Below are 20,533 nucleotides of genomic sequence, written 5' to 3' on the forward strand. Positions count from 1 at the left end.
CTAAAGCACCTATTTTAATGCTGAGCCACAGCTCTCGATTAAAATCCAACCCAAGTTCTACATTTTCTCATTTAGCGCTTTGGATGGGGAGGAAACAACTGAAACACAACAAATTTTAAGGGAACACTGAAGAAGAAATTAATTTATCAAATCAGCAGTGTGCAGTGGCACTTCAAAACCCCAGAGACACAGAAAGGATGCCTGCAGGTTACTCCTTATGATGCCAAACAGAGCAAATCCAATCAGATGAACATGCTGCAGGATCAGTCAGGCGAAAGCCACAGGAGTGGCATTACAAAGTGAAAGATGTATAAAGAAAGGATTTTCTAAACGTATTGTGCTGGCTTGAAACTGAGCTATTCCCCCCCGAGGAGACGACAGCATTGCTGGTACGCTCCTGCAGAACAAGCTGCCCAAAAAAAGCCTTCAAAGACAGCACAGAGGGAAACTAGGAAGAAGTTTCAATGAGACATTAAAAATCCTCCTAGAACAGAGGGCTGCAAGATCGCGTTTAAAATAACTCATCTCCATTCAGAAACCTATTTCCTACACAAGGAGCGTAAGCAAACTGCTACATTTTACCACGCTTTTTCAGAACTCTTTGTCTTTAATGGTGCCATCACAGCTCCCTGCTTCACATTTTCTCTTGCTTAAAATAACTGTGTATGGCAAGAGCGCTGACCTTCAGGAATAAGTGAATGAATGAGACAATGGGCACGCCAGCACGCAAGCCAACTGAAGATGATGGCAGTGGTTATTTCAGAGCACGGAGATGAACAGAGGGGAGAATACGACTGTCTACATGTGAAATACTGAGTGACACCAACAGCAGACAGGAGCTGCTGTTTGCCCAGCCTTGTGAAACAAGGATGAGCTGGTGGCTCAAAGGAACAAAAAGACAGCAAATAAAAACCCCAAAATAGATAGGTTTTTTCCTCTCAGCAAGGATCAAGTCAAGGTATCGCAGAGGCCAACTGCTTCGTCATGATGGAAATTCATTACTCACCTTTAAGACAAAAGGGCCATCAAACCACGCAAAAAGGAAGAAAGAGTATTTCAAAGGAACATACGTGCTTCTGAGGAGAAGGTACCACCTAATCATCAAGTTAAGGTGCTCTGCTAGGAGGTACAGTTAACCCTCCTCTAAACAATCTGCTTTTGGCATTGTAAGTGGCAGGATGGAGCATGATGGACTACAGCTCATACACCAAGTCTGTTAGTTTATTAATATATAGATAAGCTATTTTATAGCATATACATATAGTTATAAAAGACACATCAAGCTTATGTAAACACTTTACTTTCAAAACCAGGCTCTTAAAATGGTTTCAGAAATCATCACACCAAACAAGTATTGGAGTTCCCACCTCGCCACACCTGCAGTTCCTTGCAGCCCCACAGATTGTGGAGGAGACAATGTACCATTAAAACACAATTTCGGTTTCCTTGGGTTTGGTTGTCAAAACTATCACATTTTCTAAGAAAATTTAATGCTGCTAAGAGCCTTAAGAGCAGAAAGAGAAGCTACAAATCTGTATCTACTGCAGCACAAAGTAGGAACTTCAACTATTCACATGGAAATCTATTCATTTCATAAAGAACTGCTAATGGAAAATACAACCCCACAAATGGCCTCATCAGCAATCATCAGCCATCCGACAGCATCTGCAGGGTTGGAGGGACCAAACTGGGCACATGTTTTATTTCCTGCAAGGACAGTCAAGCAGGTGGGACCAGCACATCCATCCTTGGGAGTTTGAGACCCACTGAATAAAGACCAAAGCCCTCTCACCTCATCCCTGTTTTGAGCAGAGGCTGCACCAGACAACCTCTGGAGGTCCTTTCCAACCTGACTCCTACCATCAAGAAAGAGACAAACCTCTGAGCTGCCTCCCATTAACCCTTTTTAACACCACCAAACTGCTTCAGACACCTTTCTGTGTGGCTCGGGAACAGCAGCACAAGTAACCCTGCTGCAGAAAGCAAGTCACACTTCAACAAGACAGAACCACCACTACTCCCCCAGCCAGCCCATCACACAAGCTGCCAACGCGAGCTGCAAATGCTTCTCTTGGACGACTGTTTTCTGTTTTCATCCCCAGCTCCCTCAGTGACCTACTTACAAGTCCTAAGGTTACTTGCTGTGGAAATGTTGAAACTCTGAACAAACAAAACCCCCCCAACATGCATCTTTCTTCATTCCAGGTCCCATTTTTTATGATTTGATGTTTAGAAATGCTCTGCAGGCAATCACAGTTCACAGAGACCTAGAGATGCTAAGAGATGGCCTAGAGATGCTAAGCAGAATCTCTGTGCACACACACATTTTAACTTCAGTATGTGGAAGACAGACTCGGGATAGAGCACACTGTGGGAAAGCTCTTGGGCAAGGCAGAGGAGACAAGGTCCAGGCGGAGCAGAAAACAAAGCAATTGGTGCATTTCTGTTTGTTAGCCACTAACTGATAATATTCAGAATGGATGGCCAGCCTTCAATGCAATGCTAGGACAACAAAACAAATGTGTGGCAAATCTAGAAGTGAAACAGAAATGTGACCCATAGCATTTCCTTGCAGGAGACTGGATTTCTGCCTCAAGGGCCTTTATAAGATCTGAGACCTTATCTTCATAGTGGTAAATAACTCTTTACAGGGGTACAAGCAGTACCCACCTAATCGTGTCTTTCCATACCCAGGAGTATCAGTTACCTCAGCTCCCCTTCATCTGGGAAAAGGACTGGAAGGCTGAGGTCTCGCTCAGACAATGGTGTTTAGGAACCTCTATGCCTAGTATCAGCAGCAAGCATTGCGTGCTTACCAGAAACAGCTACTAGCAATGAAACATGGAAATGCAAGGACTTCAATGCCCAAATCCTGTTTTCTCACACACACTGGAATGGCACAGTGGCTTTCCAAAGCCTGGCCTGAAGTTTCTGTTATTAAGCCCAAGAATAGGAATTGCCATGGTTTGGCTCTTAACAGCTGCAAAAACCCTCTGTGTCACTTCCCACCCTGTGGGCAGATCTCCAGCATGATGGATTGGCATAGGGAGCCCCACACCCTGGCACCCCCAGCTCACCACTGCCGCTGGATCCACCCCCGGGAACCCTGTGCCTCCATCTCACACATCCCACTGAACGCTCCCCCAGCAAGGCATCATCTTGTGCACGACTTCGCACTTCTCTCCTGCCACCGAGGGGAATGCTGTCTGAAACTCATCTGCCACCAAAACATCACCTGGGATGAGTCAGGGTCTAAGATGCTCAACACCTTGGGGTTGCCAGCAAGCCCTCTGCTCCCCTCCTGCTCTTGAGTCCTCTGACTTCAGGACAACTGTGTGTACGGAGATCTCACCTCAGCCAAGTGTTCTGAGGTCTCAGCAACAGAGATTGAACCTCTCCAGTGATCCACAACATCCCTTTAAATAACTTACCCCCCCCCATCTCATTAAAGCTCATGTTATCACAATTATCCCCTAATTAGCCAGCAGAGCTTTTCCTCTCGGTCAATGCTTTGCAGCTGCCCAAGCCAAAGGTGCAGTTTCTATGCTTGAAGAAAGCAAGAACCTCTTCTTGCAAAACCTGCCAGCAGCCACCCCACCACCCACCCGAACCGGCCGGGCAGGCTGCCTGCGGCAGAGGAGCTGTTACCTGGGTGAGGTGCGGGTTGGGGTTGAAGCCGCACTGGTTGCAGACTTTGCTGTGACACTGGGTGCAGGCGTTGAAGTTGGGCTGGCCGGGGGACGAGGTGAGCTCCGTTGTCTTGCAGATGGGGCAGAGCGTGCTGCTGGGCAGGGGGGCGATCTGTGGGAGTGAGTAGGGGGATGTAGGGGTGCTGCCCCGGTCTGGCGACACCGATGGAGACCTCCCCGAGCCCTGGCTCCGGGCATCCACCTGCAGCATCTTCCGCGGTGCCTCCGCTGCCGGCCCAGGCTGGCCCCGGCCCCTCATCTCCCGTGGGCTCTGGGAGCTGGGTGCAGTCTGTGCGAGGGAGGGGGATGCTGATCGCTGGCCCGCGGTCTGATCCAGCTGCTCCGGTCTCCTCAGCGTGCTGAAACACCAGTAAAATACACATCATCAGCCCAGGTTTAGCACAGTCCAAAGATGCCGGGGCACAAAATCTCTACAGCCGCCTCTCCACCCTTGAAGCCCCAGCTCGGCCAAGGAGGCACAGAGAAACCATGCTGTGAAGCAGGGAAATTGCTCACATCTGCAGAAGAACACACTTTACCTTACGAAATGAGGCACAGTTTCAGCTTTCTCTTATATAACCCAGCAGCAGAGATGTAATTGAATTATCTGGTGTATTCCAAGTTGAACTTTAGTCAGGAAGTTGCACATAAAATAGCAGTGAAAGGTTTGGGGCAGCTCAGCCTCCTGACAGCAAGGGGCTCCCCATTACTTCTCCAGCACCTCTGGTTTGCAGACTGTGGGGCCCTTCCTGCAGGGAGATAGCCAATACATACTAACCCATCTTCTCACAACCTACTTGCATCAGGTCACCAGGGCAAAAACTGTGAAACCATAGAACCATAAAGAACCAGAGTGGTTTGGGCTGGAAGGGGCCTTAAAGCCACAGGCAGGGACCCCTTCCACTAGAGCAGCTTGCTCCAAGCCCCTGTGTCCAACCTGCCCTTGAACACTGCCAGGGATGGGGCAGCCACAGCTTCTCTGGGCACCCTGTGCCAGCGCCTCAGCACCCTCACAGGGAAGAGCTCCTGCCTAAGAGCTCCCTGTGAAACCAGAGCTACCCAGAAGGAGTGATGCTGAGGTCAGGCAGCAGTCCCATAGCCTGCCTAGTGTGCTCAATGTGCTTCTTGCCACCCCAAGGAGCTCTGGAGCTGCTTCATCTGCAAAAGCTCTGAGCTCTTGTGCTGATGAGCATGGAATGAGGTCCTGTACACCCCACCTTCCGCATGATCCCAGTGCAGGTAACATGTTGCCAGTGGACCCTGAGTGCATGAGGATGAATCTGCATTGGAAGATGTTTATCTAATTACAGAATCATTTGGTGCACATGCACATTATCAGTAATGCCCACAAATGTTCTTCAAAAAGGCAGAAGCCCCAGTGCCCTCACTGCCTGTGATCTACAGCTGGCTGAGGAAAAATATTACTCCGAATCTCAAATGTAATAAACTTGATTTACCCAAGCAGGGTCTGACCTTACAAAGGTTTAAAAAGGGAACTTAAATGCGTAAAACTAATGAAATTCAAAGTGCATGTTGCCACAGTAATAGGAAGTCGAATGAAAATAAATATTAAAATAGCACTTTGGGAATACTTCCCGGCTCAGATTGAAACCCACTTCTCTGAAAGAGGAATTGCACAATCATCATAAAGCAAAGCAATAAGGGAGTAACTGATCTGCTCCAGACTAAAGAGCAAACCAGCCCTGGCCCTGCAGCAAGGCACCTATACTAAGTGTCGCTTGCACCCGCTGCTCCTTCATCATTTCATACTGATGCCCTTGAGTCCAGAACAGGGATTTGCCTCTCAATGCTGAGGGCTGCAGAGCTGCTGCCCCATAAAACATGTGACACCTGCAGCTGGTGGAATGGGAGAGCTCAGCCCCAGACACCATGAGGCAGTGCTGTCAGAAAGCAAAATGAGTTTTTTCTCCTTGAGTTTAATCCTCACAGGTATCAGAATGCCTGCTGATCTAATGGTGTGTTAAACAACAGTAAAATATTGTTATTTGAAGTGATTAATGTGTACACAGCCAAATAACTGTTATTTGGAACAAAGAGAATGGTTCTTCCAGTGCAAATTTCAAAATTCAAACTTTTTTTCCCCATTTAATATGAAAAAAACTGTTTGCCACTGAGTAGGAATTCTGACTCCAAATTTGCTCTGCCACAGAAATACCACTCAGTCACGGCTTCCCTTCTCAGCTCTGTGTGAAATGGGAGAAATTTAGAGCAGCTACCCCCAGCACAAGTGTTTAGCAGTGTATTAGTGATCGCCACCCCTTTTTGCAGCTGGCATGAGCAGTACTAGCAGCCTGGCTTGTTTGCTTCAAGTGCCTTGCTTTAAAGAAGGGTGAAGTTTTTGCTTAGGGAATTTCTTGCAGCAGAGCAGAGTGAGGAGCGCCGTACCGCCAGAGCTGCGCTCCACCAAGGGGGGCTGTCACACAAGGCATAGACACGCTCACTACATTTCCTATCCAAAACGGAGCCTGTGACTCTCTTGAAAAAGCAAAACCCATGAGAAGAATACACATGGTGCTGTTATTTTGCCTTGAGCATCATTCCTGGTGCAGAAGGAAGAGGGTGGTTGGGTGGTTGCTGCCCGGTGGGACAGTGCTGCTCCAGAGATGCTCTCCCAGCCCGGGACCAAGCTCCCTTCCGGCTCCCTTCACCTTTTCAGGAGTGAAGAAATGCCATGCAGCATCTCCATCCTGCTCGCAGCAGTGGTTTCACTCTGTGCACTTATCACTGCATTTATTTAGGTTATAATTATCCAAGACGCCTCATCCTTCCGGGCTGGACTGTCTCTCACTTGCACCAGTTGAACGTGTCTGTGAAATTTTGAGACCAGAAGGAATCATCTGGTCTGTCAAATACAGAAACAGGAGAGATGCCCCAGGAAAGAACATGAGAACAGTCATATGGAATCAGACACAGGTCCACACTCCCTGCATCTAGGACGCTCCAATGTTTGTATGGTTTATACCTACCTATGAACCCCTTTTTTTTGCTGTTACACAAAATGCAGCTCATCCCCTTTTGTCATGACAGCCTTCTTTATCACTCATAAAAATACTAACTAGCATCAGGCTGCTAACTGGTTCCCAAAATAGCCCCCCAAAATCACTATATCACTTATTAACAATTACATTGAAAAGTCTTAATAAGGCAGGATTTCCCCCACTTGATGGCAGCTGTATTGATTCTGCACCACCCTAATTGTTGAATTAAAAACATCAGTGATAACTGGTAGTAATGGTGACTGGTAAAACTTCTCTGCAGGCTCCAAATGCAGCAGCGCTCTCAGTTACCAACAGGGTTATAATTTTGTCCAAGTAAAGAATATCAAATGTGTTTGACCAAGCTTATTAACAATTATATCGTTGAGGTTTCTATTTATTGTATTCTGTCTATTAATGCTTTATCAAGAGAAGGTCAGGCAGGCAGCCCTGCTAATCCTCCTGCAGTCACCGACCAGTTGGGCAGCCAGGAAGATGCTGTGTTCTTTCATTTTTGAGCTGAAAACCAGTGGCTACCTTCTCGCTTTCTGAAGCTCCATTTTCCAGCGTAACACTGACACAGCACTGAACAATGCCACAACCAGCCTCCTGCCCTGGTGCAGCCCAGCCGGCCGGAGCAATACCCACCATCAGCCATCTGCTCCTCTGCCTCTTGCCCAGCCCTCCCCAAGCTTGTTTGGAGCTGAACTCCCACCATCCTTTGAACATGGGGCATCCAACCAGCTGTAGCAGCACACAGCACCAGCCTCTGCTTTGTGCACGGAGGAACACAGCATTTCACCCTCCAGAAGTAGGGGGTAGTCCTGGGTCTCCAATATCAGAAGCCTGGGTTTCAGTCCCAGCTCTGCATCACATCCCTGCTACCTCTTACCTTCCCTACACAGCGGAAGAAGCATCTGCACGTCTCTTGATGTGAAGCACTACAAAACACCCACAGAAACTAACCCTCAGCTCCATGCTAGAGAGGAGGCTAAGCTGTAAGGTTGCTTGCCACATAGCCAAAACCACCCCGAGACATTCATCTGTACCCGGGTCTGCCTCACTGACGGATAGTTCTGATTAAAAAGGCATCGAACTTCCCCAGTTCCACTCGGGAACAGGCACAGATCTGAAACCAGCCTGTCTATTTAGGGCTGGAGCAAACGTCCTGGCAGGCTGGGCAGAGATGGAAAAAGATGAGGAGGAAGAAGGTAAGATGATCAGAACGATGAACAGCATAGCGAAAACCAAGGGTCAAAGCCATTCTCCACAAAATCAAGCTCAGTGGTATAAGATGTTACCAGAACCTTAGGGATTTTTTTTATGCTTGATTTTATCCCGTTTGTAAAAATTAGTTTTCTATTGAAATAACAAGAATTATGAAGGTTTTAAAACCAAAATCCTATTTACAACCGAAACAAATGTTAGGGTGCTTGCTAGTTAATGTTTAATTTCAGGAAATAAAAAGATTTGCCCTAGACCTAACATTTGATGGCATAGAAGTGCCAGTAAAAATATGTCAGCAGCTTTAGGAAAGATGAAAGCAATACAGTGACATAGTTCTGGTTTACAATTCTCTTCCAGTAACTTGGTACAGCCTTCTTATTCAGGAATTCCAAGGTAAAGTCAGGGTCTGTAGAAGGGAATTGCTCTCATTTCACTCAGGTAGGTTCATAGGTACCACTACATTGTACAAACAAGACCCAAGCTTGGAGCCAGCATCCCAAGAGATGTCAATGGCTCCTTTTGCACACCAGATACTAACTTGGGAGCGACAACCACTGCAAGGTAAATGCCAACACCACCACCATCTTTGCTTTAAAATCAAGTGATAATGACATTACACAAAATCTACACACGTGGCTGGTAACTCGAGTCTTGTCCACGCGTGGTGTGTGGAAAAGCTCAAGAGCACGTGCACTGGTTTTCTCCTAATTTCACGTTCTCCCCTTGAACACACTGGCTACATCCATCTGCTCAGCTGCCACTGAGCCCTGGCAGCCCTCTGACACCCACGGGGACTTGGCATTTTTGGTCTGAGTAAATCCTTCAGGAGCTGCAGCCCTTTTATGCAACAGGGACTGCATCCCTCCTCTGCCTGGTGCCAACTGAAATGGGTTGCTCACTGGGCAACTGATCTAATTACTGCATTATAGTATATAAAAAGAACATGAAAACAAATGGCACCATCACCACCATTACAAAAGCTTTCCAAAGAAAAGCTGGGTTTGTCCGTGGAAGGGAGCTCCTAGCTTCACATCCATACCAAATATAAGCAAAATGGGGAGAAGCAAGTCTTTTCTGTTAGTAGAAAAAGAGGGAAAACACACAACTGCTTACCTGCAGTAAAACCAAGGGTATGAGAAGAAAACAAATCAAGATAAGGCATGAAAAGAGAAGATGTACAGATGCTCACACCCAGAAGAGGGAGGCTAGGTTAAAGAACAAGAACTAGAGCTACAAGCAGAGATTTGACCTAGCTGCTTCAACTGAAACCCGATGTGAACATCCACATGACTGATTTTAAGAATCACTTATTTAGGAAAAAACCCAACAGGTGATAAAAGGCCACTTGCACTCTAGGTCAAAATGGCACTGAGTTTAACTCAGAAGAACAATTCCTAATGCTTATGGGTTGGCATAGGAACTGTGTGGGGTAATATCAAATATTAGGCGACATAAACTACCAATCAGCATATCACACTAGCAAATAGGACATGCAACCTTTCAATAAATCAACAGTAAAATAAAGTGTCTGATGCGGAGGGCCTCTGATTCGAGCTATGTGCTCTGGAAATCTCACACTAGTGATGTTAAAATATCCATTGAGCTTGGGAGTCTTACTGATGGCAGTTTTGTAGCGCTAAGTAATGTTAGATCCAACAGACTCTGCTTTGACAATAAAGAATTACAAAACAGTGCCCATTTAAACCCATGCATCCCTGACTTATTACATTTATGTCCATGCAGGAAGATGTTCATGCTGGAGATGCGTGTACTTGATGGTTTAAACCCAGCGAATACCACACAACTGAAAACAAAACAGAAAACATGAAATGGTGACTGGAAACCGTCAGGAAATATTCTGTTAGATGGCAACACAAGCACTCTTGTGAAAGGCCACAGTGTTTAATGACTTGCTTTTGTGAGCAGTGGAAAAACCCTGCTCTCCTGCAGCTTCGTGCTCCAGGGTTGCTTTAACCCCCTCAAAGAGATGCAGCTTCTGCCAGGCATTTTGACTGCAACCAAAGTATCCCTAATGTATCTCCTGATGATGAACACTATACTTGAGCTCCCTGCTCAAGGCTTTTGCCCAATCTGGGCAATCACTTGGGTCCCTAACCTCCACCCACATACCTGTTCTCATAAATACAGAGGAACGCAATATCCTTGAGTCCTCTGCCTCCCTGTTAAACCCCACTGGGGCTGGGGTTCAAGAAAGGGCTGTCAGGCAGGCGGTGGCAGCAGCCACTTGCACTTAACACACCAGACTAATGATCCTGCCAGAGAAACCATGTCCCAGCACGATGCTGCCATGGGGCAAGCAACTCTGTGATGCACAGAGTGCCATCATCCTCTTCTGGCCCCTGGTTTTGCAGAAGATAACACTCTTAGTGCTGATGCCAGCTTTTCCCTTAGTTTAAAACACAGATGATTATGCAACCCATGGCAAGGCAACAAGAACCCAAAGTTTTCCAATTTACATCCACATTATAGATGCATGACTTGGAAAGGCAAGATTAGGAAAAGCCTCCATCACAAACCAGTTATTCTCCACCTTATTAGCACCATGTCTAGTTCAACCGAGAATCAGCAACATGCTAACACATCACTGTCACTCACCCTGCTGTACGAAGCACGGTTGGTAAGAAGCATCTGCTGTCTCATTAGATGAATCCATGTACTGAAAAAGAGGCTTATGACTGATTTAAGCTCTAAATAAACACTTACTTCCTTATTTTCATCCCCACACAATGCCTTTTGTAAGTGTTTGGGAATCATTATCCGTTGCAGTTGGACTAGATGATCACTGCAGCCCCTGTTCTTTTCTGTTCCGTTGCATTACCTTCCGTTACGTTCCATTTCGTTACCTTTCATTCCATTCCACTCTACTCCACCCTAGGCTACTTTTGCTATATGCAAGTAAATACTTAATTTGCAGCTCTCTTGGCCCTGGTTGAGCTAAGAGCAATTTCCCCTAGGACGCTTTGCAACAACACAAAAGTAGAGCACAGACAGGCTGCTTGCATCCACCAGTCCAGCATCCCCAAACCTCTCTCCAGAGAACCCCAAGGTCTGACAACTACTAGCAGACCATGATCCCTAGAGAGTCCAGAGCAGCCTCCATGAACCCCAAGACCTGAACTGGAGTCAGGAGACTTTTGCTTATCTCTCAAGAGCCCTCGCAAGCCAGAAAGTCACTGACTGACCTGCAGACCACCACACGCTGCTCTGGGGAGCTGCTCTTTCAGCTGCCTATACCTGAGATGGGCAGACACCAATGTCAGGATCTTTGCCAAGCCCCTCAGAGCCACCAGCAACTGGCATGACAGAGGAGCCCGCAGGCAATGATCTCAGTCCAATATATATCAAAGAGATTTCTTCTCCGATAGCTTTACAGGAGCAGGCACACTGAAGGTTGGAAGATTCGAACAGGTCTCCTTTTCAAGTGGTATAACTGTTGCTGAGAACATTTACAATCTTGAGCTTCAAAGCATTAAAATCTCTCGGGGATGTCCAGTATCTATTCTGCCTCAGTGTCACAGAAAATCTGTTTCCTCTGTCATAGCACAAAACTACCCATATATCTTCCAGAGACAAAGTAGAAGCCACTTCTAGATCATGACACAATTAACAGCTAACTGCTGAGAGCCAGGAGGGTGCAGATGCAAGGCAGGAGCCCTGGCTCCACTGTACCTGCAGGAACACTGTCCCTGGGGTGAACGTGGAGCCAGTAGAAAGGGCGACAGGATTTCTGATCCAGCATCTGCACCTCTCTGGGTACTTACAAAGTACCTAGAAGATATAAATCAAGGAGGAATGGCAGCTCTGCCAGTGAATGGGTGCAGTCGGTAGGTGAGCTTTGGACCATCAGTGCAGGTGAAGATCAGCCTTGGAGGCCTTGGGGAGAGCTGGAAGGAGAGGAGGCAGCAGGCACGCCAGCAGCTGGCTCCAAGAATACTGCCACAGGAGAGGATGCTCAGCACACCTGCCTGACTGCAGGACTCAACAAGTCCCCCCTTGTCAAGCATTCCAAACTCCACATTAACTCGGGTGAGAGCTGGGGGTGGCCATGCTCAGGGGATGCTGCAGGCTGGACTGCAAAGTAGGCTGCTGCCCGCACAGCTCCTCTCCTCTTTACACCAGGACTTGGAAGGTCTGCAAGGAACGATTAAGAGCCCTGCCACAGAGACACAGCCCTGCGACCAACACCAGGGAGCGTGCAGAGCAAGGACAGCTGAAATGGAGATATATGTCCCCAGGAGGACAGTGAGGTGCAGGCTGGAGCTGTCTCTTCAATCTGATTTCCACCTAGCTATTCATGTGTGGCCTCTGTATCCTTCACAGTCATAGAATCATAGAATGTGAGCAAGTCATAGAATCATAGAATAGTTTGCGTTAGAAAGGACCTTAAGATCATCTAGTTCAAACCCCCTGCCATGGGCAGGGACACCCTCCATTAGACCAGGTTGCTCCAAGCCCCGTCCAACCCGGCCTTGAACACTGCCAGGGATGAAGAATTTATCACTTCCTTGGACAACTTGTTCAGTGCCTCACTACCCTCACATTAAAGAACTTCTTCCTTATATCTAACCTGAACTGACCCTGTTTCAGTTTAAACCCATCACCCCCTATCCTACCACTACAGTCCCTGATAAAGAGTCCCTCTCCAGCATCCTTGTAGGTCCCCTTCAGATACTGGAAGCTACTCTGAGGTCACCATGCAGCTTCTCTTCTCCAGGCTGAACAGCCCCAATTTTCTCATCTGAAAAAGCCTGTCTTCATATGGGAGGTGCTCTACAAAACCCATTATGCATGTAAAAAGTTGTATAATTAATAAAAGGCCATGACAATCTTGAAAATACTGTGGGTGCCAGAAAGGACAAGTAAAGTACCCCAGCCAAGGGGCAACCCTCCCCTCTGCCTCCATCCACTTACATCTTATAGCTGAGCTCTAGCAACTGACAGTAAAAGAGCCAATTGCCACAGTCACGTTCAACTAAAGACCTTTCTCCCGGTGCAGCTGACAGCATGAATTCCTGCACTGTAGTTATGAAATGACAGCAAAGCCAAAAGATAAACCACAGCATGAAGCTAAGCAATTTTTATGGCACATGATCATGACAGCTTATCTTGTAAATTTATGATTATAACCCCCCCTCCTCAAGAGCCTCTCTGATTTTAGTTGGCAGCAACACAATTTTGGGGGAGGTTGTTAACTGTTCCCTAAAGCAATGCAGGCTAAAGCTACCTGCTCTTGCCTCGCTGTGCGACATGCACAGCGCCTCCTCGCAGATGCCAAAATTCAGGACAGAAACCATAAAACTCAGTTTCAATCTATTTATTCAGATACAATAAGGGGAGGAGACCAGAGGAAGTGAGAAAGTTTGTTAAAAAGAAATTAAAAGCAGCAGGTAGAAGGTTAAGAATGGGACCGGTTATAGCATATTAGGGCCTCAAGTAAAAACTGCACTAGCAAGAAAGGGTTTAAAACATGGCCATAATAAGGCAATATAATTAAGGAGTGGAGCAAATAAGGCTACAGGAGTAAAAGGAAATCCTTCAAAAAGTAAAAACTGTATCTAGATAAAAAAAGGCAAAACAAAACCTCCAGAATTCTGGCAAATTAAATTAAAAATTCAAGCATACAAAAAATATATCCCTTAAGGATTTTTATTCCCCAGCATCTAAAGGGGCTGACAAGAAAGCTGGAAAGTGACTTTTGACAAGGGCTTGTAGGGATGGGACAAGGGGGAATGGCTTTAACCTGACAGAGGGAGACTGAGCTGAGCTCTTAGGCAGAAGCTCTTCCCTGTGAGGGTGCTGAGGCGCTGGCACAGGGTGCCCAGAGAAGCTGTGGCTGCCCCATCCCTGGCAGTGTTCAAGGGCAGGTTGGACACAGGGGCTTGGAGCAAGCTGCTCTAGTGGAAGGGGTCCCTGCCCGTGGCAGGGGTTGGAACTGGATGAGTTTTAAGGTCCTTTCCAAGCCAAACTAGTCTGGGATTCCATGAACAGCTCGTAAATTGGGCAAGAGAAAAAAGATTAAAAATCTAAAACTTTAGAAATTGGGAATCTCCCACAGAATCTGGAAAACTGAATGAAGACTGAAATACAACAGAAATATTTGAGGAATGCTGGACTGTAAAAGAAAAGATAAATCCAACCTTTGCCATGCTGTTCACTAAGAGGACATTCATGAAGGTTCCCACACCAGAACATTTCATATACAGGATTAGTCTGAAAAATCATCTAAGTAGGAGAAATGTTAGACTGAAGATCTAGAAAGAAAGAAGGAAGGAAAAACAAGAAGTAAAAGATGGTGACATAAGGGGAAACCTTCTTGTGGACCGATAACCGGTCACAGCATAGGATGCCAAGGATAGAGGTAGATGATCAGGTTTCCACAAGCAGAGCTGCAGGAGCCGGCTGTAGGATAAATGGGATATATTCATAAAAGCCCTGGGAAGGAGGGGAATAATGAAGGGACAAGTTTGCTGAGCCACACAAATTCATTCAGAGTATTCAAAGCTAAAACTGAATGAGAGGAGCTTTAGAAGGCTCTCCTGCAATGGGTGTCTCAGAACACCACGGCAGGTGAAATCCAAGGTCAAGAAATGCAGCGTAACGCGCAGAAGATAAGAGAACCACAGGCAAGTGTAGCGATGGGCTCTAAATGAGATACTGCCTCTCTGCAAAGAGTTCTTCAAGCCATTTTGGACAGTTCTCAGAAAATGTCAATTTATGTTCATCATCAAATACGGAACGATCTACCAAAAAAGAAAAATCACACAATGAAGTTATTTTGGGAAAAATGCATTCTGGAAAGCAATTCAGAATGAAGAGCAGAGGCAGCTCATTCCCTTGACTCGCTTCTGGCTTTTTCCACCCCCTGGAGAGTGGCACAAAGGTCTGATTTTGCAGCTTCAGGCTTGATTCAGTGCAGGAGCTGGAGGGATTTCTCTGGCTGTTGGCCTGCTGTGGTACATGCTCCGAGGTGCTGCTAGTGGCTAAATAAAAGGGGATCAATCCCAGGGTCTGGTCCGACCAGGACAGCATTCCTGGTCCTGTCCACACCACCACGCTTCTGCCTCCAGCAGCAAGAAGTTGGCATTCAACCATTAAGAGGACTGCAGGGTCTTCTTTTTTTTGGATGAGTTCCACCCATGTTCCAAAATTAAAAGCTGATGTAAAAAAAAATATCTATCATTACCCATCTCTGTGACAGTTTGAGTCAATCGAACCCAGCCCGGAACGAGGAGCAACACTCATTCCAGGCAGAAAAAACAGGAAGATCCATCTGAAAGAGAAGTGCTGTTAAAAAAGAGAGGGTAATGACAGACCAGAAAGAAACCAGCTTGTATTTTTAGAAAAAGGAAAGAAAAACCCAGTTAAAAAAGCAATTTCCAGGAGAGGAAATCAGGCTACCATACTGCAGAGAGACAAACAGCTCCTGTGACTGCAGCAAGCAGCAACAGAAAAATCCTGACTTTGTACCCTTATTTGTTTGAGCCTGGGCAAATGAAACACGAGAGAGAATGGGGTTTTCTGTGTGTGTCTGTGGAAAATTGTAGCATTTTTACCCATCCTGCAATTGCGTCTTTGCACCTCACAGCATCTTGGTCCCTCTAGCTCTTCCCCAGGCCATTTAGGTCCTAAAGTTTGGGGTTTTTTGGTTGTTGCCTCAGGTTACCAGGAGAGCTGACACCTAAGCTGTGGAAGAAGAATCAAGAGAAGATCATTTGGGCAAGGATGGAGGAAACAGTGATCAACTCATGTCCTCCCCAAAGAGCTCCAAGTACCGTGCACTTAGAGGAGCACACAGTAATACTGAGGAGCCCACGTTTTCCCACAAGGAGAGCTTCATCTCCAACACGGCCAGATACCATTCAATGAAAACATCACATCAGGTAGTGTTTGCCAGAAACACTTCTCGGCTGCAGAAGTTTCTCCATCCCAAATGTTCTCTGCATCAGCAAACGTGGTCCAATAATGTCTGTTACTGAAGACAAGGACCATGGTTAGAAGAGCCTGCTGGAGACACTGCCATGGGGCTGCCAGCCAACTGCCTTGTGCAGGACAGGGTCAATCCAGTTGTTTGTGTGCCTTAGGTTTGCACTTTCTGGTTCTCAGCTATTTGAATTGGAAGCTCAAATGCAAATGGCAAACTAAACTTGGAATTAATTACATTTTTGTGTGTAAACCAGGTCTTCACAACAGGAAAGATAAAGCAAACCCAAAGAATAATACATTACCAATGCTGTCAGAGACACCATCAACGTCAATATTTCAAGCTGTTCAATTTAAATGTACTTTTGAAATACAAGAGCCTGAAATTCCCCTGCCAAATTCTTTATAGGATCAAAGGAAAACACTTCTCCAGCGTCTGCAGTTCTTTGAGGCTCCTTGTCCCTGCATGTATTTCCCTGCTGCACATACCTCAGACCAGAACATTTGTCCCCAAAGAGACTGACACATCTAAATGTTTGATGTATCTGTCCTCCTGGTCCCATCAAATGGCTGAACTTGGCAGAAATGGAGGCAGGTAAAATTTAAGGCTGAGAAGTTTACTTGATAAGTGAACTAGATTTGAGATATATTGACAAGTAGAAGGTATTTTATTAGTGCCCAAAGAAGCTGGTTGATTTTGCTTGCACATTTCAAAGGAAAAGAAAGGCACGATAACTTGTTAACTCAGAGCATTTGGGAATGTGCATTTAAGTAATAATAAATCAAAATTAAGTTGGTAATTACCAAAATGGGTTGCATGAAACTGAACCGTACAGACAACAGGAATCACATCCTAATTCATTAACCAATGCAGCTGGGAGATACTTCAAGATGAGAAAGACAGGTAAAATACAGTACAGAAATGGCACTCAAGGAGATACTTCTTCAGAGTTTTCTCCCCAAATGATGTTTCTGGATGCCTTATTTTTGTCAGATTAAGGTAATCAATGGCATATAACGTAGTATGGACCATCTTCTCCACTCAAACAAGCTTGCACTGATGTTCTGTCATGACTGTGGCGTAACCAGTCCAAACCTGGTCTAATAAAGTGGTAAACGGGCTTTACATGCTCTGAAAATCACCCCCATGAAAGGTTCAAAGGACAGGAAAGGACCATGTGCCCCTTCTGCTGCAGAGCCCTTGGTGGTAGGATCTCACCACCACCTAACCTCCAGAGGGAGAAGGGCAGGCTGCAGGTGCACTCACAGGATGAGCAGACTCAGATCTCCACCCTGCACACACGGAAGCAACCTCTTTATCTTGCGTGCTCCCCAACTACAGATTTCCTAGCAAAACATCCACAACAACTTGCAGATGGTGGGGGGAAAGGAGGAGGCTTGGAAATTTCCACTCCTTGGGCTTACAGAGCATCCCTAAATCCAAAGGGACAGTCAGGGTAGATGCTGAGCAGCATGGGCTGGTTGCATGCAGCACCCAGCATTGCCTCCTCACATATGCCAGCATTGGGAGTACCGACGGAAAGCTGCAGCAGCATTTACCAGTGCTGCTGGGCCCTGACACAATGTGCTCCAGCACTATCTGCTGCAGACATCTCGCAGCTTCATATCGGAGCGGACACAGCCCACGGATGTGTTTTGGGAGCAGCCTGAGCAGCGGTTTCCCCACCCTCCTAAGAGCCATTCCCAGCAGGGGAGAGCAGAGAGGGTCCACAAGGCCAGTGGTCCGAAGGATAGCTACCAACACCTGCCTGCTCTGTCGAGAAACCTTGCTATAAATGGGTACCAAGAAACCCAAAATCTGGTGGCTTACCATCCATGGGCAGAAAACAACAAAGCTGATGCACTACAGAAGAAATACAGGAAAGATCTGTGCACTTTAAGAACAACACATGGTTATCATACAATCACAGAGTGGTTTGGGTTGGAAAAGACCTTAAAGCTCATCCAGTTCCAACCCCTGCCACAGGCAGGGACCCCTTCCACTAGAGCAGCTTGCTCCAAGCCCCTGTGTCCAACCTGGCCTTGAACACTGCCAGGGATGGGGCAGCCACAGCTTCTCTGGGCACCCTGTGCCAGCGCCTCAGCACCCTCACAAGGAAGAACAACTTCCTTATTATCTAGCCTGAACTTCCCCTGCTTAAGTTTAAACCCATTACCCATTAATGGTTCACTGCATCCTACTGCTGGTCCTACAGGAGCGACATTAATGGGTCCCAAACTTGGAGCCCTGCAAGTCCCAAACTTGACAGCAACAACACAACAAAAGTTACTGTGGAGAAGCTACTGGAACAGCAGACTGCAGAATTAAAATGGAAAAAAGAAATGCATTACCCCATCCTGCAGGCTTGGCGGTTATTGCAATGAGAATGGTTCAGGCTCTGACCACCTCGGGGGCTTAAGCTAACTAGATCAAACTCAGCATTGCCCAGCTGCAGTGCAGACATACCTGGAAAGGCTTCAAACCATCAGTGTTTACTCTGGCAGTTAACTGGGAGTTTAGTGTTTAAAAGGGAAAAAAAACACAGAAAAAGACAGAAAAAAACCCAACCAAATAACAATTTGTCTCCCTAAGAAGATTAATAGGTGCATTTAAAGAAATCAGTCTGTAGGCTTAATGAGAAAGAGGCAGCAAAATCCTAAATGTGAGACCTCCTACAGTTTTTCAGTCCAGCTGCACAATCAAATAATAGTTTATGTAACGAGGATTGGAACAAAATAAATTAAAAGTAATTTCATGTTTCATCAAAGGAAAAAGTACAGTTCAGACTCAACGTGGAAAACGATCTAGTTCAGCACGCCATTTCCCCCAAGCCTTTCATAAGCTTTGTATTATCAGCTGCTTGGATTTTTTCACAAGAGGAAGGCAAATTACCAAGTCCCTGAAGATCTTCCACATTTCCAAATTTCAACTATTCCTATTTTATAACTCATAACTTCACATATCGGTAACTGAAATGTTTTCTTTAGGAGAAGGGAGAAAAAAAAAACCCACACTGTTTCTCCCAGGCTGCAATCTGTTTTTTCTGGTTAAAAAATCCCCCACCCTGGTTAACAGCTACAACATGTCAATCTCGGAAAGTAATTCCCACGCACAATTCCACCCTTTTGCAGACACTAATATGGCAAAATCTCTTCATACTCCTCATGTCTAGACTGATGAAGGAGGACACAAGCTACCCACAGACTCCTTATACCGAAGAGCCCATTGTGACCCAGTTGGGTCTCACACAAGCTGGCAAGAGGGGCAGAACCCCTCTGAATCCATTTAATAGCTGGAGACAATGCATCTAACATTGACTTCAGGCCTATGGACAACTTCCAAGGAGAAAGCACCCTGAGAAGAAGCGCCCTGAGACCATGTCAGAAGAGGTCACATACTCCAAGTTCTCCTAACAGAGCTCAAAAGCCATAAATAAAGACAAATTCCCCCATAAATCCCTACATTCATGACACTATGATCCTCATGAGAGCACCGGTCCTGTGAAGGGATGTCCACTAGAGCCAGGCTCTGAGCTCAGTGTCAGCCTCATGTCCCTCTCAGCAGCTGGAGAAGCCTGTGAGCCTCCATTGCTAGGAAACACTCAAAACAGGCTAAAAAGCAACCAGTGGCAGGCAAGAAAAATTAGATAAGAAAGGTTCAAAGCCCCTCAGTGATTGATATCTGGCCTCTGAAAGTCTCCCTACTCTCTAATACCTACACAGATTGCTGTGCCTTCGGCACCCTGGGCCAAATGGAGGAGGGAACGTCGACCTCAAACACACCAGCTGAAACACTGGATTTCATCACATCTGCACTGAGCAATGCTTTGGTCCACAGTGATTTTTCTTCTGCTGCCTTCAGTGAAGCTCTCAAATCCTCATCTGAAAGCTATTCAGTGTGGGAAACTGCTTTGTCATGTCTAAAAGACTGTGGACCCTGGCAGGTCCTGGAGCTAAGTGACGAATGGTTAGTCATACCTGCTCAAAACCCTCCAAATTCAGCAACATTTCTCAAGCAGCAGGGATGCATTTTCCATGCAGCATCTGCTTGCTCTAGGTTGTGTTATAGCTTTCAAAGAGTGGGGAAACCATCTGAAAGGAGGGCAGGAGATGCTCTTCTCGTGAGGAGCAGCTAAGCATGCTCAGGCACAGAGGTTCAGATGACTGTAGGTGTGTTGGGCAGCAAGTCACAGGCAGGAGAAGGCAGCCTGCACCTCCTATGGGGGTTCAGAAGCTGCAGGACATCCCAGATAGAAGTCACAGCACAGCACTGAAGCCTGCCAACAAAGAATGAAAAAACACTGAGAAACACAGGAATGACCTCAGCAGTCTTCCAGGAGGACAGAAAGAGCTTCTCATGGCTCAGAGGAACCTGTGCAGTGATAGCTACAGCTCAGGAAATCACCACATAACTGTGACACAGTGAGGAAGCTTGGTGTCCATATGATATCCCCTCCATGCCTCCTTTATCACCCACTGCTGTGAACACAAAGGATAGGGCCATAGTGGAAAAGGGTAGGATTACCACATCATCTCCAAAGGCTCAGCTTCGAGTCCTGACCAACATGCTAAGGACCAACCCCTCTGCATCCCAGCCATGCAAGATGTCCCATCATCTGGCTACAGAACCAGAAACAGGTGAACACCTCAGCCACCATTTGTCCACCAGAACCTTACAGT

General features: G+C 46.4%; 1 protein-coding gene across 1 annotated transcript in view; it reads right to left on the reverse strand.

Moving 5' to 3' along the window:
* The window catches only part of BSN (bassoon presynaptic cytomatrix protein), a 95,324-nt gene that overhangs the window by 67,755 nt on the left and 7,036 nt on the right, over positions 1-20,533 (reverse strand). The window contains exon 2 of the mRNA XM_062610160.1: positions 3,649-4,048. Within this exon, the coding sequence (XP_062466144.1) occupies positions 3,649-4,048 (400 nt within the window). The remainder of the gene's footprint in view (positions 1-3,648; positions 4,049-20,533) is intronic.

Source organism: Pezoporus occidentalis, unplaced genomic scaffold (genome assembly GCF_034315485.1).
Source record: "Pezoporus occidentalis ecotype Australia unplaced genomic scaffold, CSIRO_AGI_Poc_V1 ctg145, whole genome shotgun sequence".
Taxonomy (NCBI): Eukaryota; Metazoa; Chordata; class Aves; order Psittaciformes; family Psittacidae; genus Pezoporus; species Pezoporus occidentalis.